Source organism: Humulus lupulus, chromosome 2 (genome assembly GCF_963169125.1).
Source record: "Humulus lupulus chromosome 2, drHumLupu1.1, whole genome shotgun sequence".
Lineage (NCBI taxonomy): Eukaryota > Viridiplantae > Streptophyta > Magnoliopsida > Rosales > Cannabaceae > Humulus > Humulus lupulus.
In genome coordinates, this window is record NC_084794.1 from 154,289,631 (window position 1) to 154,308,181 (window position 18,551).

The 18,551-nt window shown below is 38.5% G+C and overlaps 1 protein-coding gene across 1 annotated transcript; it reads left to right on the forward strand.

Annotated features, from left to right (window-relative positions):
- The first annotated feature begins 4,923 nt into the window (after positions 1-4,923).
- On the forward strand, positions 4,924-10,738 carry LOC133814859 (uncharacterized). The gene is made up of 8 exons (XM_062247768.1): positions 4,924-5,101; positions 7,885-8,318; positions 8,446-8,530; positions 8,632-8,724; positions 8,826-8,965; positions 9,056-9,928; positions 10,117-10,323; positions 10,730-10,738. Exons 1-8 carry the CDS (start codon positions 4,924-4,926, stop codon positions 10,736-10,738), a joined length of 2,019 nt encoding a protein of 672 aa, XP_062103752.1.
- Positions 10,739-18,551: the final 7,813 nt, after the last annotated feature.

Consider the following 18,551-nt stretch of genomic DNA (forward strand, 5'->3'; position numbering starts at 1 on the left):
CACAACGGGGCATTATAATTGACTTTGGACAAGTCAGGGGTATTTTAGGTATTGGGTAGTGATTTAGACTATCGGGTGATAAAAATAAATAATTGGAGATATATCTGAGGTTAGGATGTCTAGGCGGGATTATTGGGGGATTTTACCGTTTTGGCCTCGGGGACGTTTCCGGCACCCCGAGCTTTGGGATTAACTTAAAGGATAAGTTAGACTTAAGGAAGTCTTTAGAAGAAAACACAAACCGACTAAGTATACTTCTCTCAGCTCACTTACACGCTCAAAGGGAACCAAAGGAAAGGAAAAACACAGAAAAACAAAGGGAAAAACTTTTGAGTTTGAGAGGGAACTGCTGGGATTGAGCTGTGTCTTTGGGAATTGAAGGAAGTAATCTGGAGGATTAGCTCAGGAACTGATCAAGGTCTGAGATAGAGCTAAGGTAAGTTCTGAATTTTCGTTTTTGGGGTTAGGAACTTAAAGAAATGACTGAGTTTTAAATGGTTATGGTTTTGACATTCAAGGTGGAAATTGAGGCTAGGGACTTTGAAGATAGGTCAGGGGATTCTTGGAAAATCGATTCTACAACTGAGGTAAGGTTTAAATTACAGTTTGATGGTTGAATTTGAGAGTTATCATGGCTGGTTTTGAGTTCTATGGGTTGAAATTTCAGAAGTTGGAATTGGGGTTTTGGTGAGTCTTAGGCTGGATTTTTGGTTGGATTGTGTTGTCTAAATCATCCTTATGTTGTTATTATTAATTGGTTTTGGTTTGGGGGCTTTGGGATAGCTTTAGGTGAGGTTTGGAGATTGAAAATGGTGATTTTTTCTGGGTTCGAAGGGTCGGGCCGCGGCATGGTTCTTGGTGAGCCGCGGCCCTTCAAGGGGTGTTGCATGCTGAGAAAGAAGGGCGGGTCGCGGCATGGTCCAAGCAATGCCGCGGCCCTTACCTGTTTTTGTGACTGGGATGGCTCTGTTTGGGGGCCATGCCGCGGCATGGGTGGCCTATGCCGGGGCGCTTAAGGGATTTTGGGATTTTGAGATTTTAGGCTTGGAAATTTAACCTAAGGTGCTCGGGGTTGAGTCTTTTACTATATTTGGTGAAGTTCAATGTTCCGAGTACTAGAACTTGGCTTGGGAACTCATTTAAGGTTGTTAATGGTGTCTTCCTTCATGGTTGTGACTAGGTACTGAGCTAGGGCTTGAGGATCGGATCGCGCTCAAGGAGTATCGCCCGTAACTAACTCATTTGAAAGCTAAAGGTAAGAAAACCGCACCCGAATATATGGTTGTGAATGGGACTAAGTGCTCCCGAGAGTTGTATTGTGTCATCGTTGGTAATATGCCAAGGGACACGTATAAGCGGTCTAAGAGTACCGTTCATAATTTTAGCACACGGGGCGCGAATTGGCCACTGGGAGCCAGAAACATTAGGATAACAGAGGGAGCAGCCTGTGGGCGCTAGCCCTGGTTATCGTCTGTGCATTATGTTTTATGAGATGAAATCCTTAGTATGTGGTATCCTTGAATGATGATATACTTGAAATTTATGAGATGCTATATGAGTAAATGACTTGATTGCTAATTGTTAATGCTCTGTCATTACTGTGTTTTCTTGCTGGGCCTTGGCTCACGGGTGCTTCGTGGTGCAGGTAAGGGCAAGGGCAAGCTGGACCAAGCCTGAGGTGGAGAGCTCCGAGGTGTAATGTACATAGCCAGCCGTTCGATCACCATGGTCGAGGAGTGTGTCAGGACAGAGACTACCTAACTGCTCATTTTGCCTTAGTACGGCCGCTAATGTATTTATACCTTGTAAATTTTGTGAATGACCTTTGAAACTGTCATTTTCGGGATCCCATGTAATGAAACAATGTTTAGTAATGAAAATGTAACTTTTGAGACCAAAACACTTTTAACCCTAGTTCCTCTACTGTTTCAGTAACACGTTTTACTTTAACGACTTGGTTAGCAAGTCTGGCACTTTATAAACACACAGTGTAACGGTCTTGGCTATCCGGGGCGTTACAGCTTCCATTTAAGGAAGTTTTCTCCAATGAGTTTCTCCATCGAAAGTTGAGAAAGGATGGGAGTGGACACAACCATAATGATACTACAAATTATCAATAAAATAGAAATCAATCACACTTTCCCAATAAAACTTCTATTCACACAAGTTCAAGAAATAGCACACCATATACAAAAATATGTAAGATATGAGAAAAAAATATCAAAATACATTATATCTCTATTTCTTTAGGTTTTTAACTAATCTATGATATCCTTGTCCCGGTTGGCGAGAGTAAAAAATACCACTAGTTTAATAAATTTGTAAACTTATTTAATAATGGACACCATCATTAACAACCTACTATTCGATAAAAATAAGAAAACAAAATCTCTTATTTTATGAGCTAGACCCACGGTTTCAATAATCAATAGATTTTGTCCTAGTAGTCACCATAGGGGCGAGTCTAGTAGAATTTGACCTATAATTATCTTTCTTTCAAAATCCAACCTTGTCAAAATAACTAATGAACACCTTCTGTAGGGGGACGAATCAAAGCGTCTCGAGGCCCCATTAAGTTATTGATCTTGTTAAACCAACAGTGGACATAGAATATAATTCTTAAAATAAGCTCATTATTAATTAAAAATAATATTTTTATTATTATTTTCGAAATTTAATGACTATGGCTCTCCAAAAAATTGTAGATTAAAATTTTTAAAAACCAAAGTCCTATAATTTCCTATTAATTCCAAAGTGTGACATTGAAACAAATTAGAATTAATTTTTTGCTAATCCATATTTATGTTTAACTGTTATAATGAACCTATAAAATTAAGTACAACTCACGCAAATTGGCCTTAACAATTGGGCTTGCATGGAGGAGGGTTGGGTCCAGTATGTCGTTCCCACTACTAATGCCCATACTTCCATACAAGATTCAAAAGACAGGAATTTAAACATTCATTTTATTAATTGTTATTAATTGATTAGGCCCACTATAGTCATGCAAAGCAAATGAGCATTCACAAGTGGAACCACCCACAAGAGAGGAATTTAAATTTTACATTTTCTAATGGGTCTAAATAAAACCTATCATTTTATGAATATTTTATTTTGCAAAATCCATATATTAAGCAAACATATGGGCCACTATATGCATCTAAGCCCAATTGCAAAAATACCACATATAGTGCAAACAGATATGTTATATTTGGATGAGCTTAATCATATTACTATATGAGCAAGTCTAGGAATTTTATGCAAAAATACCACAATTTATTTCATTTGCAAAAATACCACTATTAATTTTCTAGAATTTATCAAAAATTTGAATTAATTAATTTTTTACAAAAATAAGTCAAATTAAATGAAATTTATCAACAATTAACAAAAGTTAATCTAAATTTTATTTATCAACAATCAACTTGGTTTATGTTAATTTGAAATATATTATTTTAATTTAAATGGGATTTATCAACAATTAACCAAAGTTAATTTAAATCTCATTTATTAAAAAAATATTTATTAATTTGTTTGAAAAAATGTGATATTTTTAAAAATCTAACCAGTTATAAATTTTTAAAAAATATCATCTGTTGTTTTTAAAAAAAAATCACAAACAGTTAAACAAATTCAAATATCTATAAAAATATCTAGTCAACACATTTCAAATTTCAAATAATTTAAATATTATAATCTATAAAATAATCAGATATTAATATCATCAAATATAATTTTTCAAAAAAATATCAAGTATTAAAAGACATCTTAAATATTTGATAACTTAATTCTAATATTTTAATAAATTAAAATATTTAAAATTAATTAGTTAACCTATTTTTAAATTTGAATTTGAATCTTTGTAGAAAATATCTATTTTTAAAAGATCAACAACAAAAATATCGCATTTCAAAAAAGATATTTTTAAATAATAGAAAAGATATGATATTTTTTATACATTAAAAAGTGTGAGTCTCAGGTTTCTCTCCATCCATGGCGAGGAGACGTAAATCTGTGTAGAAGCTAGCCAAATAAGATGTTCCACCAGAGCTCCCTTCATCCAATATTCTTAATCTGTCTCCAGTTATGGAGGAATAGTTTGCTAAGGAGGTGGGTGCTATTGTTGAGACACAGGGGGCTAAACCTCGGGACTTTGGCGTTAGTGTGCAAGTGGTGAGTGCTGTTGATGAGAACCAGGGGTCTGAACCTAGGGATTTCGGAGCTTATGCGAAGGAGATTAGTGCAACTGATTGTGAACAGGTTTCGTTTTCATGGGCTGCCGAGGTTGATGATAGGAATTTCCAAGAATCGGCCAAGGAAAATTGGGCTCGTTTCAAAGAATCTCTCCCTTCTTATCGTGGTATGCAGCTGCAATTTTCAGAACCTATGCATAAAGACGGTAAGCTAGTTTCTAAATTGGACATTGATGAGATAGAAGTTGAAGCTTCTTTTTGGAAATCTGCTTTGATTTATGTGGTGATAGGAGCTAATCCTCCATTAGCCATCTTTGAAGGTTTCATTAAACGGATATGGGGCAAGCTTGGTATTGAGAGAGTGGCTCGTCTGAATTCAGGTTTTACAATGGTGAAATTTCGAGATGAAGCTATGCGTGACTTGGTTTTGGAATCTGGTGTGGTTCACTTTGACAAGAAACCTGTTATTCTACGCCCCTGGATAGCAAATATTGATTCATTGAGATCAGTAAAATCAGTACTGGTGTGGATCAGATTACCTGATCTTGGGTTACAATATTGGGGAGTTAAGTGCTTGAGTGCTCTCGTTAGTACAATTTGTAAGCAAATTATGGTAGATAAGATTACCAAGGATAGGTCTATGTTAAAGTTTGCCCGAGTCTTAGTAGATATGGAAATAGCAGATAAGTTCCCTCAATTCATCAGCTATCTCAATGAGAGGGGTTAGGTTATGGAACAACCTATTGAGTATGAATGGCTTCCTACCAAATTCTCTAATTGTAAGAAGTTGGGACATACTGCTAACTCATGTAAGTTTGTTGTTGGAGTCGTCTGGAGGAAAAAAGATTCTAAGAGCATACCAGAAATTGATATATCTAAGAATGTAGTTGCTGATGGTTCAAAGCAGTGTAGCTCCGGAGTGGTTCAGTAGACTCCTCAATAAGTTTCTCAAGATGGTGCTGGTCCTAGTGATATATGTTGGTCTATTCCGAAAAGAATTGGGAATGCGAAATCTACTGTACTGGTTCCTTTTGAGCAATCTCGGAATTCTTATAGTGTTCTACAAGAAAATTAGAAGAGCTCGAATGATTTGGTACTACCTACTGGTCTGAATGAAGTTTGCAACATTTTGAGCTGGAACGTTAGAGGATTGAAGAGGAAGATTAAACAGATATCTGTTTTGGATGTCTGTAGATTAAATAAAGTTGGTATTGAGGCTTTAATTGAAACTAAAGTCAAGGGGGACAAAATTAAGGAAATTATGAGTTCTTCTTTTACTGATTGGGTGTATTATAGTAGTGTGTGTCTAGAAGGCAGAATTATGTTGATTTGGAAAGATCATCTGGCTCAAGTTGCTGTTATTTAGGAGAATACTCAATTGTTGCATTGTAGAGTGAGAATTTGTAGTAGGAATCAAGACTTTTGTCTCACCATTGTGTATGGTTCTAACATCTTGGAGACTAGGAGGATTTTATGGCATGATCTAGCTCACTTGCATTTACCTATAAAACCGTGGATAATTGTAACGACCCAAATTCTAAGGGCCTTGATTAGTGTGCCGAGAGGGCATGATGGAATTATGTTTGATTTTTATGATTACAATGCATGATTATGATTTTAAGCATGTTATATGACTATGTGAATTACGCTATGTGATAATTATGATATGCGATTGGTACCACGTGGGTGCGGTGTTACCGATGTGATGCACGTGCCGAGACGGTCTTAGGAAACTAGATAATGGTAACTGGTGATTTGGTAACTTGTGTGGCTGTTAGTAACTTTAGAGAGTAACAAGTTTTATTGGGAAAGTGGTAGAATTGTAAAGCTAGGAAAAGGACAAGTAAGCCTTGAGGTCTAGTTAGTAAGGGATATTAATGGATGGTTAAATTGGTCTTTTGGTAGTGTATAGGTGAGTTTGAGCTGAAGAAAAACACAAGTACGTATAACACTTGGAAAAATAGGTTTATGCTGAATTGTGGACCCCTAGAATTAGAGCAAAAGGGAGATAGAAAGGAGAAGCAGAATTTTAAACTCTTGGAAGGAGAATCAAGGGGTGTTTGAAGTTATCAACCAAGCTTGGGCCAAGAAAACTCAGAGGTAAGGATTTAGCTATAACATGTTTAAGTTTCAAGTCTGAATTTTTAGATGATGAATGTGAATTGAAGCAAGTTGGTGGCTGGTTTTGTATGAATTCAGAATTGGGTAATCAAAGGGAAAGGAGGTTTGAAGCTAGAGGTTGGACTCACCATTCAAGGTAAGGTTTCTGAGTAATTACTAAGCTTATCTCTGTTAAGGATTAGGGGATTTGGAGTGTGGTTTGGGTTTGGGTTCAAGTTGTTTTTAATTTTCTGGTTTAAGTTACTAAGCATGAAACTCAAGAGTGAATTTTGGGAATAATTGTGTGAATGACCCTGAGCATGATGTTTCTAGGTTGCTGTGAGGTCTATTAGGGATTTGGAGTTGTTTTTGAGACTTAGGAAGGAGTTTGGGGTGATTTGGAGTGAGTTGGGTTCGGGAAAAACGCGAAAGAAAACCCAGAATTCTGGGCTCGCAAAGGCGCGCCGCGGCGCAAGGCTGCTTTTGGGCGAAATTGGGGCTCTGACTTGCTGGGCGGCGTGGCGCACCAGGGCTACGCTGCGGCTCAAGGCCAATTTCAGGACATGAATTTTTGCAATTTTAGGCCTTTGCTCCGGGGGTTCGGGGGATGTCTTCGGTGTATTGTTTTAGGGTTTTAGGGGTTCCGAGAGTGTGGGTTTGGTTCCGGGGAGGTAGCCTTGGATTGATTAGTGGCAAAGGATGTTTTATTTGTGTTGTGATTAGGGCTTTGGAAAGGCTCGGGGTAGAGGACCGTGCTCGCGGCTTCGTGGCATCGGGAACCAGTGAATTCAAAATTAAGAAAACTGCACCCGGATTTATGATTGTAATGGGACTAAGTGCTCCCGAGAGTTACATCATGTCAAAGTTGGTATTACGCCAAGGGACATGTAGAAGCGGTCTAAGAGTACCGTACATGATTTTAGCGCACGGGGCGCGAATTGGCCATTGGGAGCTAGAAACAACATGATAACAGAGGGAGCAGCCTGTAAGCGCTAGCCCTGGTTATCGTTTGTGAATTGTGTGCTACGTACTGAAATGCCTAGTATGTAGAATACTTGATTATACTAACTGATGATATACATGAGTTTATGAAATGCAATGTGAGTTATTGATTTGTCTGTTAATTGTTCATGCTCTGTTGTTGTCGTGTTTTCTTGCTGGGCCTTGGCTCACGGGTGCTACGTGGTGCAAGTAAAGGCAAAGGCAAGCTGGACCAAACATGAGGTGGAGAGCCCGAGGTGGAATGTACTTAGCCAGCTGTTCGATCACCATGGTCGAGGAGTGAGTCAGGACAGGGATTCCCTAACTGCTCGTTTTGCCTTAATATGGCTGGTTAATGTATTGAACCTTGTAACTGTTGTAGATGGCCTTTTAACTTATATTTTTTGGATCCCGTGTAAATAAACAATCTTTTCTTTAATGAAAATATAGCTTTTGAGACCAAAACTCTTTTAACCTTAGTTCCTCAATAGTTTCAATAACACGATTTTATTAAATGACTTGATTAGCAAGCCTGGCACTTTATAAACACACAGTGTAGCGGTCTTGGCTATCCAGGGCGTTACAATAATCTTGGGGGATTTTAATGCAGCCTTTGATGTTAATGATAGAATTGGAGGGAGACCTATATCAGTGAAGGAAATGGAGGATTCCCAACAATGGCTGGCTCTCAGGTTGGTTGAAGAAATGAAGATTATGGGACCTTACTTTACTTGGTCTAATAATCAAGAAGGGGGGAATCACATTTTTTATAAGTTGCATAGGGTCTTCTCAAATGAGGCTTGGTTGGATTCTTTTCCATTGGCTTTAGCTTTTTCTCAATGGGAAGTGGTTTCTGATCATAGCATTCTTCTTATCAAGCATGTTAAAGTTCGAAGAATGGGAGTTAAGCTGTTTCGATATTATAACATGTGGTCTTCTCATGCTCAATTCAGGGAAACAGTGTTAGATAGCTGGTCCAAACCTCTCTGTACTGAGGGCAGTGGATTGGCGAAGTTAGTTGAGAAACTGGTTCAGCTCAAACATGTTTGAAGGAGGTTTAACTGGAGGGTTATGGGTGATGTTGGTTGTAACTTTCAGAGAAGTAAATACTTGTTCCAACAGGCCTAGTCTAATCTGTATGCTGATCCTAATATTTCTTTGATTTCTGCAGAAAGAGAAGCTTATTTGGAGTTTAATAGGCAAGAGAAAATCTATGAGAGTTTTCTTCGCCAAAAGAGTAAAATCACTTGACTTAAGTTTGGGGATGAAAATTCTTCTTATTTTCATGCTAGTTTGAAGAAAAGGAAAGTTGCCAACAGGATAGTTTCTTTCATTTCTGCTGATGGTACAATTGTAGATGACTATGAGATGGTTACTCTTCATTTTCTTCAGCATTTTCAGAGTTTCCTGGGCTGTGCTAGTAGGGCTAATGGTCATATTGACCCTCAAAGTATCACTTTTGGTCCGGTTTTAGATCTTGATACCCAGCTGGAGTTAATTAAGCCTTTTCCATTCATGATGTTAAAGTTGCCTTATTTAGCATCCATTCAGTCAAGAGCACTGGTCCTGATGGGTATGGGGCTGGTTTTTTCAAAGACTCGTGGAAAGATATAGGCAAGGAAGTGTCTTTGGCTGTCCTTGATTTTTTTGAAACAGGCGAAATTTCTCAAAGTTTAAATGAAACACTTCTGGTGCTTATTCCTAAGGTGGACCAACCAACTAATGCAGCTGATTTCATACCTATAGCTTGATGTACTACTATCTATAATTGCATTTCTAAGATGCTTTGTGGTCGGTTACCTACAGTTCTTCCCTCTTTGATTAATCAAAACCAAGGTGTGTTTATTAAGCATAGATCTATTGCCTACAATGTTCTTATCTTTCAAGATTTGATTAAGGAGTTTAATAGGAAAAATAGTTTTCCTCAGTGTGCTATGAAGATTGATCTTAGTAAAGCACATGATTCTATTGATTGGGATTTCTTGGAGAATTTATTAAATGCTCTTTGCTTTCCTAGTAGATTCATTGGATGGATCATGGTTTGCTTGAGGGGTACTTCCTATTCATTAGTGATGAATGGTAGAATTCAAGGACATTTTAAGGGTGGCAAAGGTCTTAGGCAAGGAGACCCAATCTCTTCTATGCTCTTTGTTATTGTGATGGATTACCTTACCCGAATATTGATGAAAGCCTCCAAGAAGAAAGGTTTCAGATTTCATCCTATGTGCAAATCTATAAACCTTGTTAATCTTTATTTTGCTGATGATCTGCTTATCTTTTGCAAAGCTAATTCTCAATTAGTGCAGATCCTTCATAGAGAGCTTGCTAAATTTCAAAAGGTTTCGGGCTTATCTATCAACCACAATAAATCTCATATCTACCTTGGAGAGTTGTCAGAAATTGCTAAAGCTTCTGTTCTGAATTGCACTAATATGATTGAAGGATCATTTCCTCTGAAGTATCTAGGAGTTCCGCTGAGGCCTACCAAATGTAAAGCCTCTAACTTCGGCATTATCCTCAGGAAGATTAGATTACGTCTTAATAACTGGGCAAGCTGGAACCTCTCTTATGCTGGTCGGACTCAATTGGTTCAATCTGTTTTGTTGGGGATCCGAATCTATTGGATGAGTATCTTTTTGTTGCCTCAGGGTGTGGTTAGAGATATTGATTGGATGTGTAGAAATTTCTTGTGTGGTGTGAAGGGATCCTGAAGCAAATTCCATCTTTCTTCTTGGGACTTTGTTTGTCGTTTGAAGGATTATGGAGGCCTGGGATTTCGAGAAGGGCCAGCATGGAATAAGTTCTTGCTTCTAAATTTATTTGGGCTATTTCCTCTAAGCAGGACCAGTTGTGGATGAAATGGGTGAACAACATTTATTTAAAAGGATCTCAACTCTGGGATTATATTTTGAAGCAGGATGATAACTGGTATTGGAGGAAGCTGATTAAGCTTTGTAATTCTGTGTTTGAGCCAGCTTTGGCAGTTGGTGAAGTGCACGGTAAACTTCGGTTGGGCAAGCTTTATAATCATTTTCTCCCTGGTGAGAAGGTTTATTATGTGAGTTTGGTTTGGTACAAACTATCAGCTCCTAAGCATAGATTCATCTTGTGGCAAGCAGTCAACAATCATTTACTCACTAGAGATTTACTCCATTACTCTCATGTGAATATCTCTTCTCTGCTCTGTCCTGTTTGTGTTCATGTTAATGAGTCTCACTCCCATCTTTTTTTTGAGTGTATTTTCTTTAAGATGGTCACATGGACAATTTATAGTTTGCTGGGCGAGGCGATTTGGCCTTGTAAATTTGAAGATTGGCGTGTGTGGTTGGCTGGTTACAGTAGAGATTGGTTGTTTCAGGTGGTGGCCGCGGCTCTTGTTGCTTCCATCTATTTTATCTGGTTAAATAGGAACAAGTGTTGCTTTCATAATAGTTGTTATTCTGTTTCTAAAATAGATAGCTTGATTCGGTTTACTGTTAAAGCCAGAGTGCTTAATTTTAATTCTAGGAAGTTGTCTTCTAGAGAGAGACAAATGTTAGAGTTTGTCCATAGATTTTAATTTGTTGGGGGAGTTCTTTTCTCCTGCCTTTGGCTGTTCTTCGTGAGTTTGATCAATAAATTTTCCCTTCTTGATTAAAAAAAAGATATGAGATTTTTCTATTAACCTACTAAAAATACATTCAAAAATCAATTTTTAAGAAAAAAAAATTAATGCAGGTCACGGCTACGGAAAGTTGGTGGCCGCGGCCACAAAAGTATCTCGGCAAAAATTTGTGTCCTGGTCGCGGCCAGGGTTTTAAGGTGGCCGCGGTCACTAGCGTCTGTCTCCCAAGTCACAGCAAATGAAAACTGGTAGTCGCGGCCACTACACAAGAAATAATAATAATAAAATTTGTTTAATTTTTCAAGCGAAAAACGTTTTCTATATAATTTTTACCATCAAATAAAGCATTTATATAAAAATTATTTGCAAAGAAAACACAACAAAATAACCCAAATATGCCAATAATCACATAAAATTTAATATGCATAAAAAAAATGAAATCCACCTAATTACTCAACAGATTAAATAATTCAATTTTACCATGTTCATGCTTGAAAATAAAGATTAACAAATTATCTTAATTAATAAATCTGCCATAATTTCTCTTTTCTTCTCTAAATTACATAACTTTGTGAAACTATCCAAAATTGACCTGATCAACTTTTATAATTCTAATTGATAATTAAATCAATTAATTGAGACTATCTAGATAATTTTATCCAAGGTACAAAGAGGACTATGGGCCTATGAAATCAACTCCAATAAGTTATCAGAAATGTAACAGATAAATTTACTAACTTATTAATTCCTCATAACTCCACTAATGATTTAGAATTGCACTCTTGAATTCATTGAACACTCTATAAGCAATATAGATACATTATTAATTATCCATTGTTACAACCATATTTGTCACTCACTCCTCTATAGATAGACTACAATGAGATGGGACTAAAATATTATTTTACCCCTCATTGTATTTTATTCTTAAAACACTTAGTTCCTTGTAAATGATATTTCAGTAAACTAATATTCATTAATAAAATGAGATCTCTATCATTTAGTACCTTGAACCAAACTAAAAGGAAACCATCGTTTCACTTCTTCATCAGAAGCTATAGATGTTCATATCTATGATTAACACTCCCACTCAATTATACTACTAAGTACCCAGGATGTAAGTATGGGCTAGTCTGTAGGGTAAGTTGGTAACGAACAAGTCAAAGAGCTCAAATAATACAATCTGTTAGAATACTAACCACTCAAAATTGAGATTGAATTGACCTATGGTCAACTATATGATATGACTAGAATTGATAATAATGGTATGTTTACTTATCCTATCTACTGTCAATATCAGATTCAGTCTGATGTATCAAATACATCTGATCTTATCTACTTTGCTAATGTTCTGGAAAGAACATAACACTACAATGTGTAAGTAGATCATATCGTATATTTGCAAGTCAGTGTAAATCATGTGCACTGAATAATCTTAGGACTAACTTATATTTGAACATATAATCATATTTATATTCCATTGTGATTACTTCACTATAAATACGATTATCTATATGTTCGGGATTTAATAGAAGTTTATATTAAACAAATAATCTTGAAAATAAAACATGTTAGCAAAGTGATTGACCAAGTCAAAAAATGATTTGTATTCTTTTATTGATAATAAATGATATTACAAAGAAATTAATTAGGGCATAAAACCCCAACATATCCTCCTCCTTGATCCTCAGCTGGTGATAACTAGATCGAAGATCTATCTTGAAGAATATCGTCCTACCATGTAAGTAATCAAACGGATCATCAATTCTTGGCAGAGGATCCCTGTTCTTGATAGTCAACTTGTGTAGTTCTCTATAATCGATACATATCTTCATAGAGCCATATTTCTTCTTCACGAAGAGAACTGACACGCCACATGGCAAGAAACTGTGCCTGATAAAACCCAAGTCTAGTAATTCTTGTAATTGAACCTTTATTTCCTTCAGCTCAGCTGGAGCCATCCTGTATGGCACCCTAGACACTGGTGCTATCCCAGGCGCCAATTCAATCACAAACTCAATCTCCTTGTGTGGAGGTAACCCTTGCTGATTGGATAGAAACACATCCAGAAACTCTCAGACCAATCTTTTCTGTCATGGTCCCACTGGCACGACCTGAGTGGTATCCACCGTTCTAGCTAAGAACCCCATGCATCCCCCCTGTAATAGGTCTCTAGCTTTAAGTACAAATATCATAGGTATACGAGGTCCATGCACAGTGCCAACGAATACAAAGAGTCCTCACCTTCAGGTTCAAAGGTTACCATCTTCTTCTTGTAATCTATCGTTGCCCCATATTTCTCCAACTAGCCTTTACCCAGAGTTATGTCAAAGTCAGTCATAACCAACTCTATTAGGTCAAATGAAAACTTCCTGCCATCCATTGTCACTGGTAGTAATCTAACCCATCTCTTGGAAACCACTAACACCCCAATAGGCAGCATAGTACCAAACCCCATAGGATAAAAGGCACATGGTCTACATAATCCAACGATAATCCTACTAGCAACAAAAGTGTGTGTAGCACCCGAGTCAATCAAAAGAGTATAAAGGGTTCCAGCAATAGAATGCTGATCTGTAACTACCCAGGGACTAACTTCGGCCTCTGCCTAGGTCAAGGTGAACACCTGAGCCGATGTCAAGCTATCCACCTTCTTCGGTTCTTCCTAGGCTTTTGGGCAGTCCTTCTTCAAGTGCCCCAGTCTCTCACAGACGAAGTAGGCCTTCACCCGACATTCCCCAATATGGCACCTCCTACACAGAGTATACTCTGGGAATGCCTTCCAAGTTTCACCGCCACCCTGGCAACCTATTTGTATGCCTCATGGCCTCCTATTTAGCCTTGGAGCTAAAACTATAACTGGAGTCTTTCTCTTTTGGTCCCATTAGTGGGAACCAGATCCCGAGAAAACTTTGCCAATCTATCGAACTTCAAGGAATAATCAGTCACTGTCATGTTTCCCTGAAGAAACTTACTGAACTCTTTAACCTTTACAGCTTTAACTCCATCATTGTAGTACTTCTTATTGAAAAGAGTTTTGAATTCTCCCCATTCCATAGTGCTTACTGCCATGGTCTCGGATACCACCTCCCACCATATTCGGGCATCCTTTCGAAACATGTAAGTGGCGCAGGCCATTCTATCATTACCACCTACCCTCATAAAATCCAGGATGGTGGTTATCATAGTCATCCATTGCTCAGCCTTAAGTGGGTGTGAGTTGCCTTCAAAAATTGGAGGGTGTTGTTTCCTGAACCTCTCATGTAGGGGTTTCCATCTATCTCCTCTTCCTAGGGTTGTACTGTAGCTGGTACCTCTGGCTGTGACACTGCCGGTACTGCGGGCTATAGCTTCCCTACTAGAACCTGTTGTTGTCTCAAAAGGCGAATCTCATCTTCCTGCCTATGTAACCTAGCTTGCATATCAACAAGCACATGTTGCCAGTTTTCTGGAGCTGGCGGTGGGGCCTGGCCCTGGTCATTTCTTTCCCTGGCTCGTATCTCTTGGCCGGCCAACTTCTGTGACCTTCGAGGAATCATATTGATCATTATTCCACTCTGCAGTGATCAAATCGGCCATTAGGTAAGTAATAACTATATCTCTTGGCCCCTGATGGTCTATTAACGAACAAACAAACAAACAAATGCAATGCTAATAAGCATGCCAACACATAATACATTCAATCATGGTGCTAAAAAGCACTTCTTGATATTCATTAGCAAACAATAATGCTAATCAGCATCTTTAACATTCATAAGAAATTAACAATGCAGATAAGAATTTTCAAGCATTTATACATGTATAGCTATGCTAATAATCATGTTCTTTAATCACTGCCAGTATTAATAGTGCTAATAAGCAATTCCTGACCTATACGCAAATAACAACGCTAAAAAGCGCATTCTGACCCACATGTTCATATAACAACGCTAATATGTGGTTCCTTGCATTCACAAGCAATTATGATGCTAATAAGCATGTTCTTTACCATTCATGCAACAGTCAAGGGCCAAACCCTATCAGTATATCTCATGCTCCCTAAACAGGCATGCAGATATGGCATTTATATCCTATTTAAGCAGTTAAACACATAACCACGTAAATAGTTACTAAACCCTGAGTCGAGCTTGTCTTTAGTGGCAAGTGTACATGCCCAACCAGTCTTCAAGAACCCTTAAATCTTGGAAGCTCTAATACCAAGTTGTAACGTCCTCCTATTCCAGGACAGTTACATTGTCTACTTTAAATAGTGTTAGACTTGCTAATCAAGTCATTTGGTTATAAACATGTAACCAATGTTAATTTCAAGAGTTAGGGTTAAAAATCTTGGTCAAGGAACAAGGACTTTTCATTTAAAAGTTTCATACATACATGGGATCCTAAAATATTACAAACATATGTTTAAAAGGGTTCATACAGGTCAAAAGTTACTACTAGCCAACCTAAGAGGAAAAATAAGGGATACGACCCTAGTTCCTCTAAGATATCCTCAGCTGTGGTGGACGAGCAGCTGCATATGTACACGCTGCAACCGAAGCATTCCAACTCATGACTGGTCTAGCTTTCCTTTTCCCTTACCTACACCACATAGCAACCGTGAGCCAAGGCTCACAGCAAGAAAACTTAAACATGTCAATGAACAGTAAATACAGATTCCAAATACATATCTAGCATGCCCAGTAGTAATAACCTACCCATGCATGCATACATTACAAATAAATGATCATTGGATCATAGTGGGGCCTGTTGCCCTGAATAGTTGACCATAGAGTCAATATGGGGCCCTATGCCCTAGCAATGTGAACATAGGTCACCCGGGGCCCTTGCCCTTAGCTTTGAGTTACTAGCCATAGAACTAGCCAAGGACTTTGTTTTCCAACGACCATAGGGTTGGCCAACATAATAGTACATCCATGATTGGGCCTAAGCCTCTCAATCAGTGTGTAGTGCGCTATTGCCGCCCTTGACTAATAAGTCGAGGCTTTGGTCAGACATTCAGATAACTAGATAATCCGATACAAATAAGCATGCTTTAGACAATACAAGTATGCAAACATATAAATTGTGGTATCTTAACCAATCAAGCACAAACACAGTAATAACCATGTTCCTTAACGGGGTCGAGCCCTAACTACGCAAACAAGGCAAGCATTCACTAAACAATTATCTAGACACAGAGCATTCAATCATAACCTAATTCACGTTCACTCTTAGGGGTTGATCCATATTCAAAACTATAATCAACAATCAGGCCAAGCCCTAATCATATGTATCACATATTAGGTGTGATTTTCTTACCTTAGTTCCGAATGCAAAGTGTATTAAGAATGACCCTCGAGCACGATCCTGGTTTCTTACCCCTATCGATATCCTAATAACATCCAATAGAAAATCTTGTCAAAAGGAGTGAATAAAGGTTTTCAGACAGAGTCCTAGCCTTTGGAACGTCAAATTCTACTAAACCGGGTATTAAGATCGATCCCGAGCCCTTAGGTTTGAGTTCTCGCACTCAAAAACCCTCTTGGGGCTCAAAACCCTTTAAGTGTCGCGACTCAAAACAAAGGACTCGTGGCCCGCCCCAAGTCAGAGGACCAAAGCTTTTCTCTCCTTCAACCAGAATTGCACCGCTGCCTAGCAGGTGCCGTGGCTCAAATGACCTGAATGCACTTCCTTCTCCCAACATACAAGAGAGTCGCGATGCCCCAAGAACAGGGTCGTGACTCGACATGAAAACCCTGTTTTTCTTTGTTTTCTTCAAGCCAAATCCATCCAAAAACCTATCCAAACATAGTTGAAACTCAAAAGTACGCCCCCAATCAATTCAGTAGCTCAAACCCAACAAAATCCAAGCAAAATCTTGACCAAAAACCCTTCAAATCCCAAAATCAAAGCTGAGTTTTCTAAACTCCAAAAACTCAACTGAAAATCAGAAACACAAAGATTTAGGTCTAGAAATCGTTATCTATATTACACCAATCGATGGTGATTCTTTCCCCAAGAATCCTGAGCCTGTGCTAGCCTTGATTACTCCTAAATCATGAGAATTCCCAAGGAGTTGAAAGAGAGAGTATGCCGAGAGAGAGAGAGAGAGAGAGAGAGAGAGAATGTTGAACGTTTCCTCTATTTTTTGTGATTTTTGTAATTGTGATGTTACTTAGGTTGTAACATCACAATTACAACCTAAGTAAATCACGAAGCTTGGGGTACCGAAACCGTCCCCGAGGGAAAAATGGTCAAAACTCCCTGAATTCCCACCTAATCTCGCTAATACCAAATATATCATCGAATATTCATTCTAGTTATCCGATAACCCGGTAATGAACTAGATTCCCAAAATACCCCTTGACTCACCCCGAGTCGGGTATTAGGTCCCGTTGTGACTTTCCCGCTAACTTGCTCCCTATGATCATCTCGTGCCGATTAATCCAAATATATCCACATAATAATGTGGTCTCACACATATATCACATACATGCCAAATATACCCATAACGGGCCAAATTATGAAAATTTCCCTTCTAATAAGAAATGAGCCCACATGCATGTTTAATACACCTAGACATGCATATCTAGTCATATTATCATATAACTCACATAATCACATAATTACAGACATAACATATAATTTCCATATAATGAGGTATGGCAGGGTTTCAAGTTCCTAACTCCCAAGCCCATCTTTGCCAAGGCGGGGCAATGAAAAATGTCCATAGAGCTTCCATTGTCCACGAGGACTCAACATAGCCTCACATTGGCCAGCTAGACAGTCAGCACAAGGGGTTCATTGTGGGGGAAATGCACCCCCGTGCATCCTCCTCTATGTAGGTTATCGAATCATTCTCCCCCATAAAACTTGTCAAGGGTCGATGCACCATGCTCATGGTACATAGGGGTGGACTTTGTCTATCTTCCTTGGTGTACCTATCTCGTCCCTTTCTTGACTCTCCTCTAAATCCAGGACCATCGAAGATCATTCTTACTTCTCCTTGTACTTCTGGGGCTCTTTCTCAGACTCGTGGTGAGGCCGGCCTATCCTCTAGTTTTGGTTTCCCTTCCTAACAGACCTGCCTAGGTGCCCTCTGTGTATGACTTTCTCAATTTCCACTTTTAAATGGGTACATTCTGCTATGGTATGGCCAATTTCCTTGAGGTCTTTGTAATACTTACTTGGGTCCCTTTTGGATCGGTCTTTTTTCATTGACGAGGATCTCTTGAGGGGAACCTGATTTTCATTCGCTATACTCCATAGTATTTGTCAGGTTTATATAGAAGGTGTGTGGCATTTTCCTGGGTTCACCTCTGCGCTTGTGTTTTCTCTGGTGGTCATCCCTTGGCCTTTCATACACTCTCCTCTTCCTTGCACCATTTGAGCCTTCATGAGCCGAGGGCTTGAAAAATGATTCACTTTTTCCTTCCTTAACGGTCTCATGGCCATCCTCGATGCAGATGTACTTCCTTGCCCTCTAATAGAAGTCATCCAATTCAATGACCTCTCTTTTGAGCATATTATCCCATAGCTTGCTGCCTGGGTGCAATCTGATCGTGATTGCCATTTTCAGTTCTCCTTGAGTCAGGCTTCTCACCATAGGTTCTTCCATGTTAAATATGTGAACATAGATTTTTAAGCTTTCAACTTCACCCTGCTTTACGTTAGCGAGGCTGGTGCCCAACATG

Coding starts and splice junctions, on each gene's coding strand:
- LOC133814859 (XM_062247768.1), top strand. CDS start 4,924: ATGGAACAACCTATTGAGTATGAATGGCTTCCTACCAAATTCTCTAAT. Junction 5,102..7,884: donor TGCTGATGGTTCAAAGCAGT/GTAGCTCCGGAG, acceptor ATTTTAATGCAG/CCTTTGATGTTAATGATAGA. Junction 9,929..10,116: donor TTTTGTTGCCTCAGGGTGTG/GTTAGAGATATT, acceptor TCCTCTAAGCAG/GACCAGTTGTGGATGAAATG.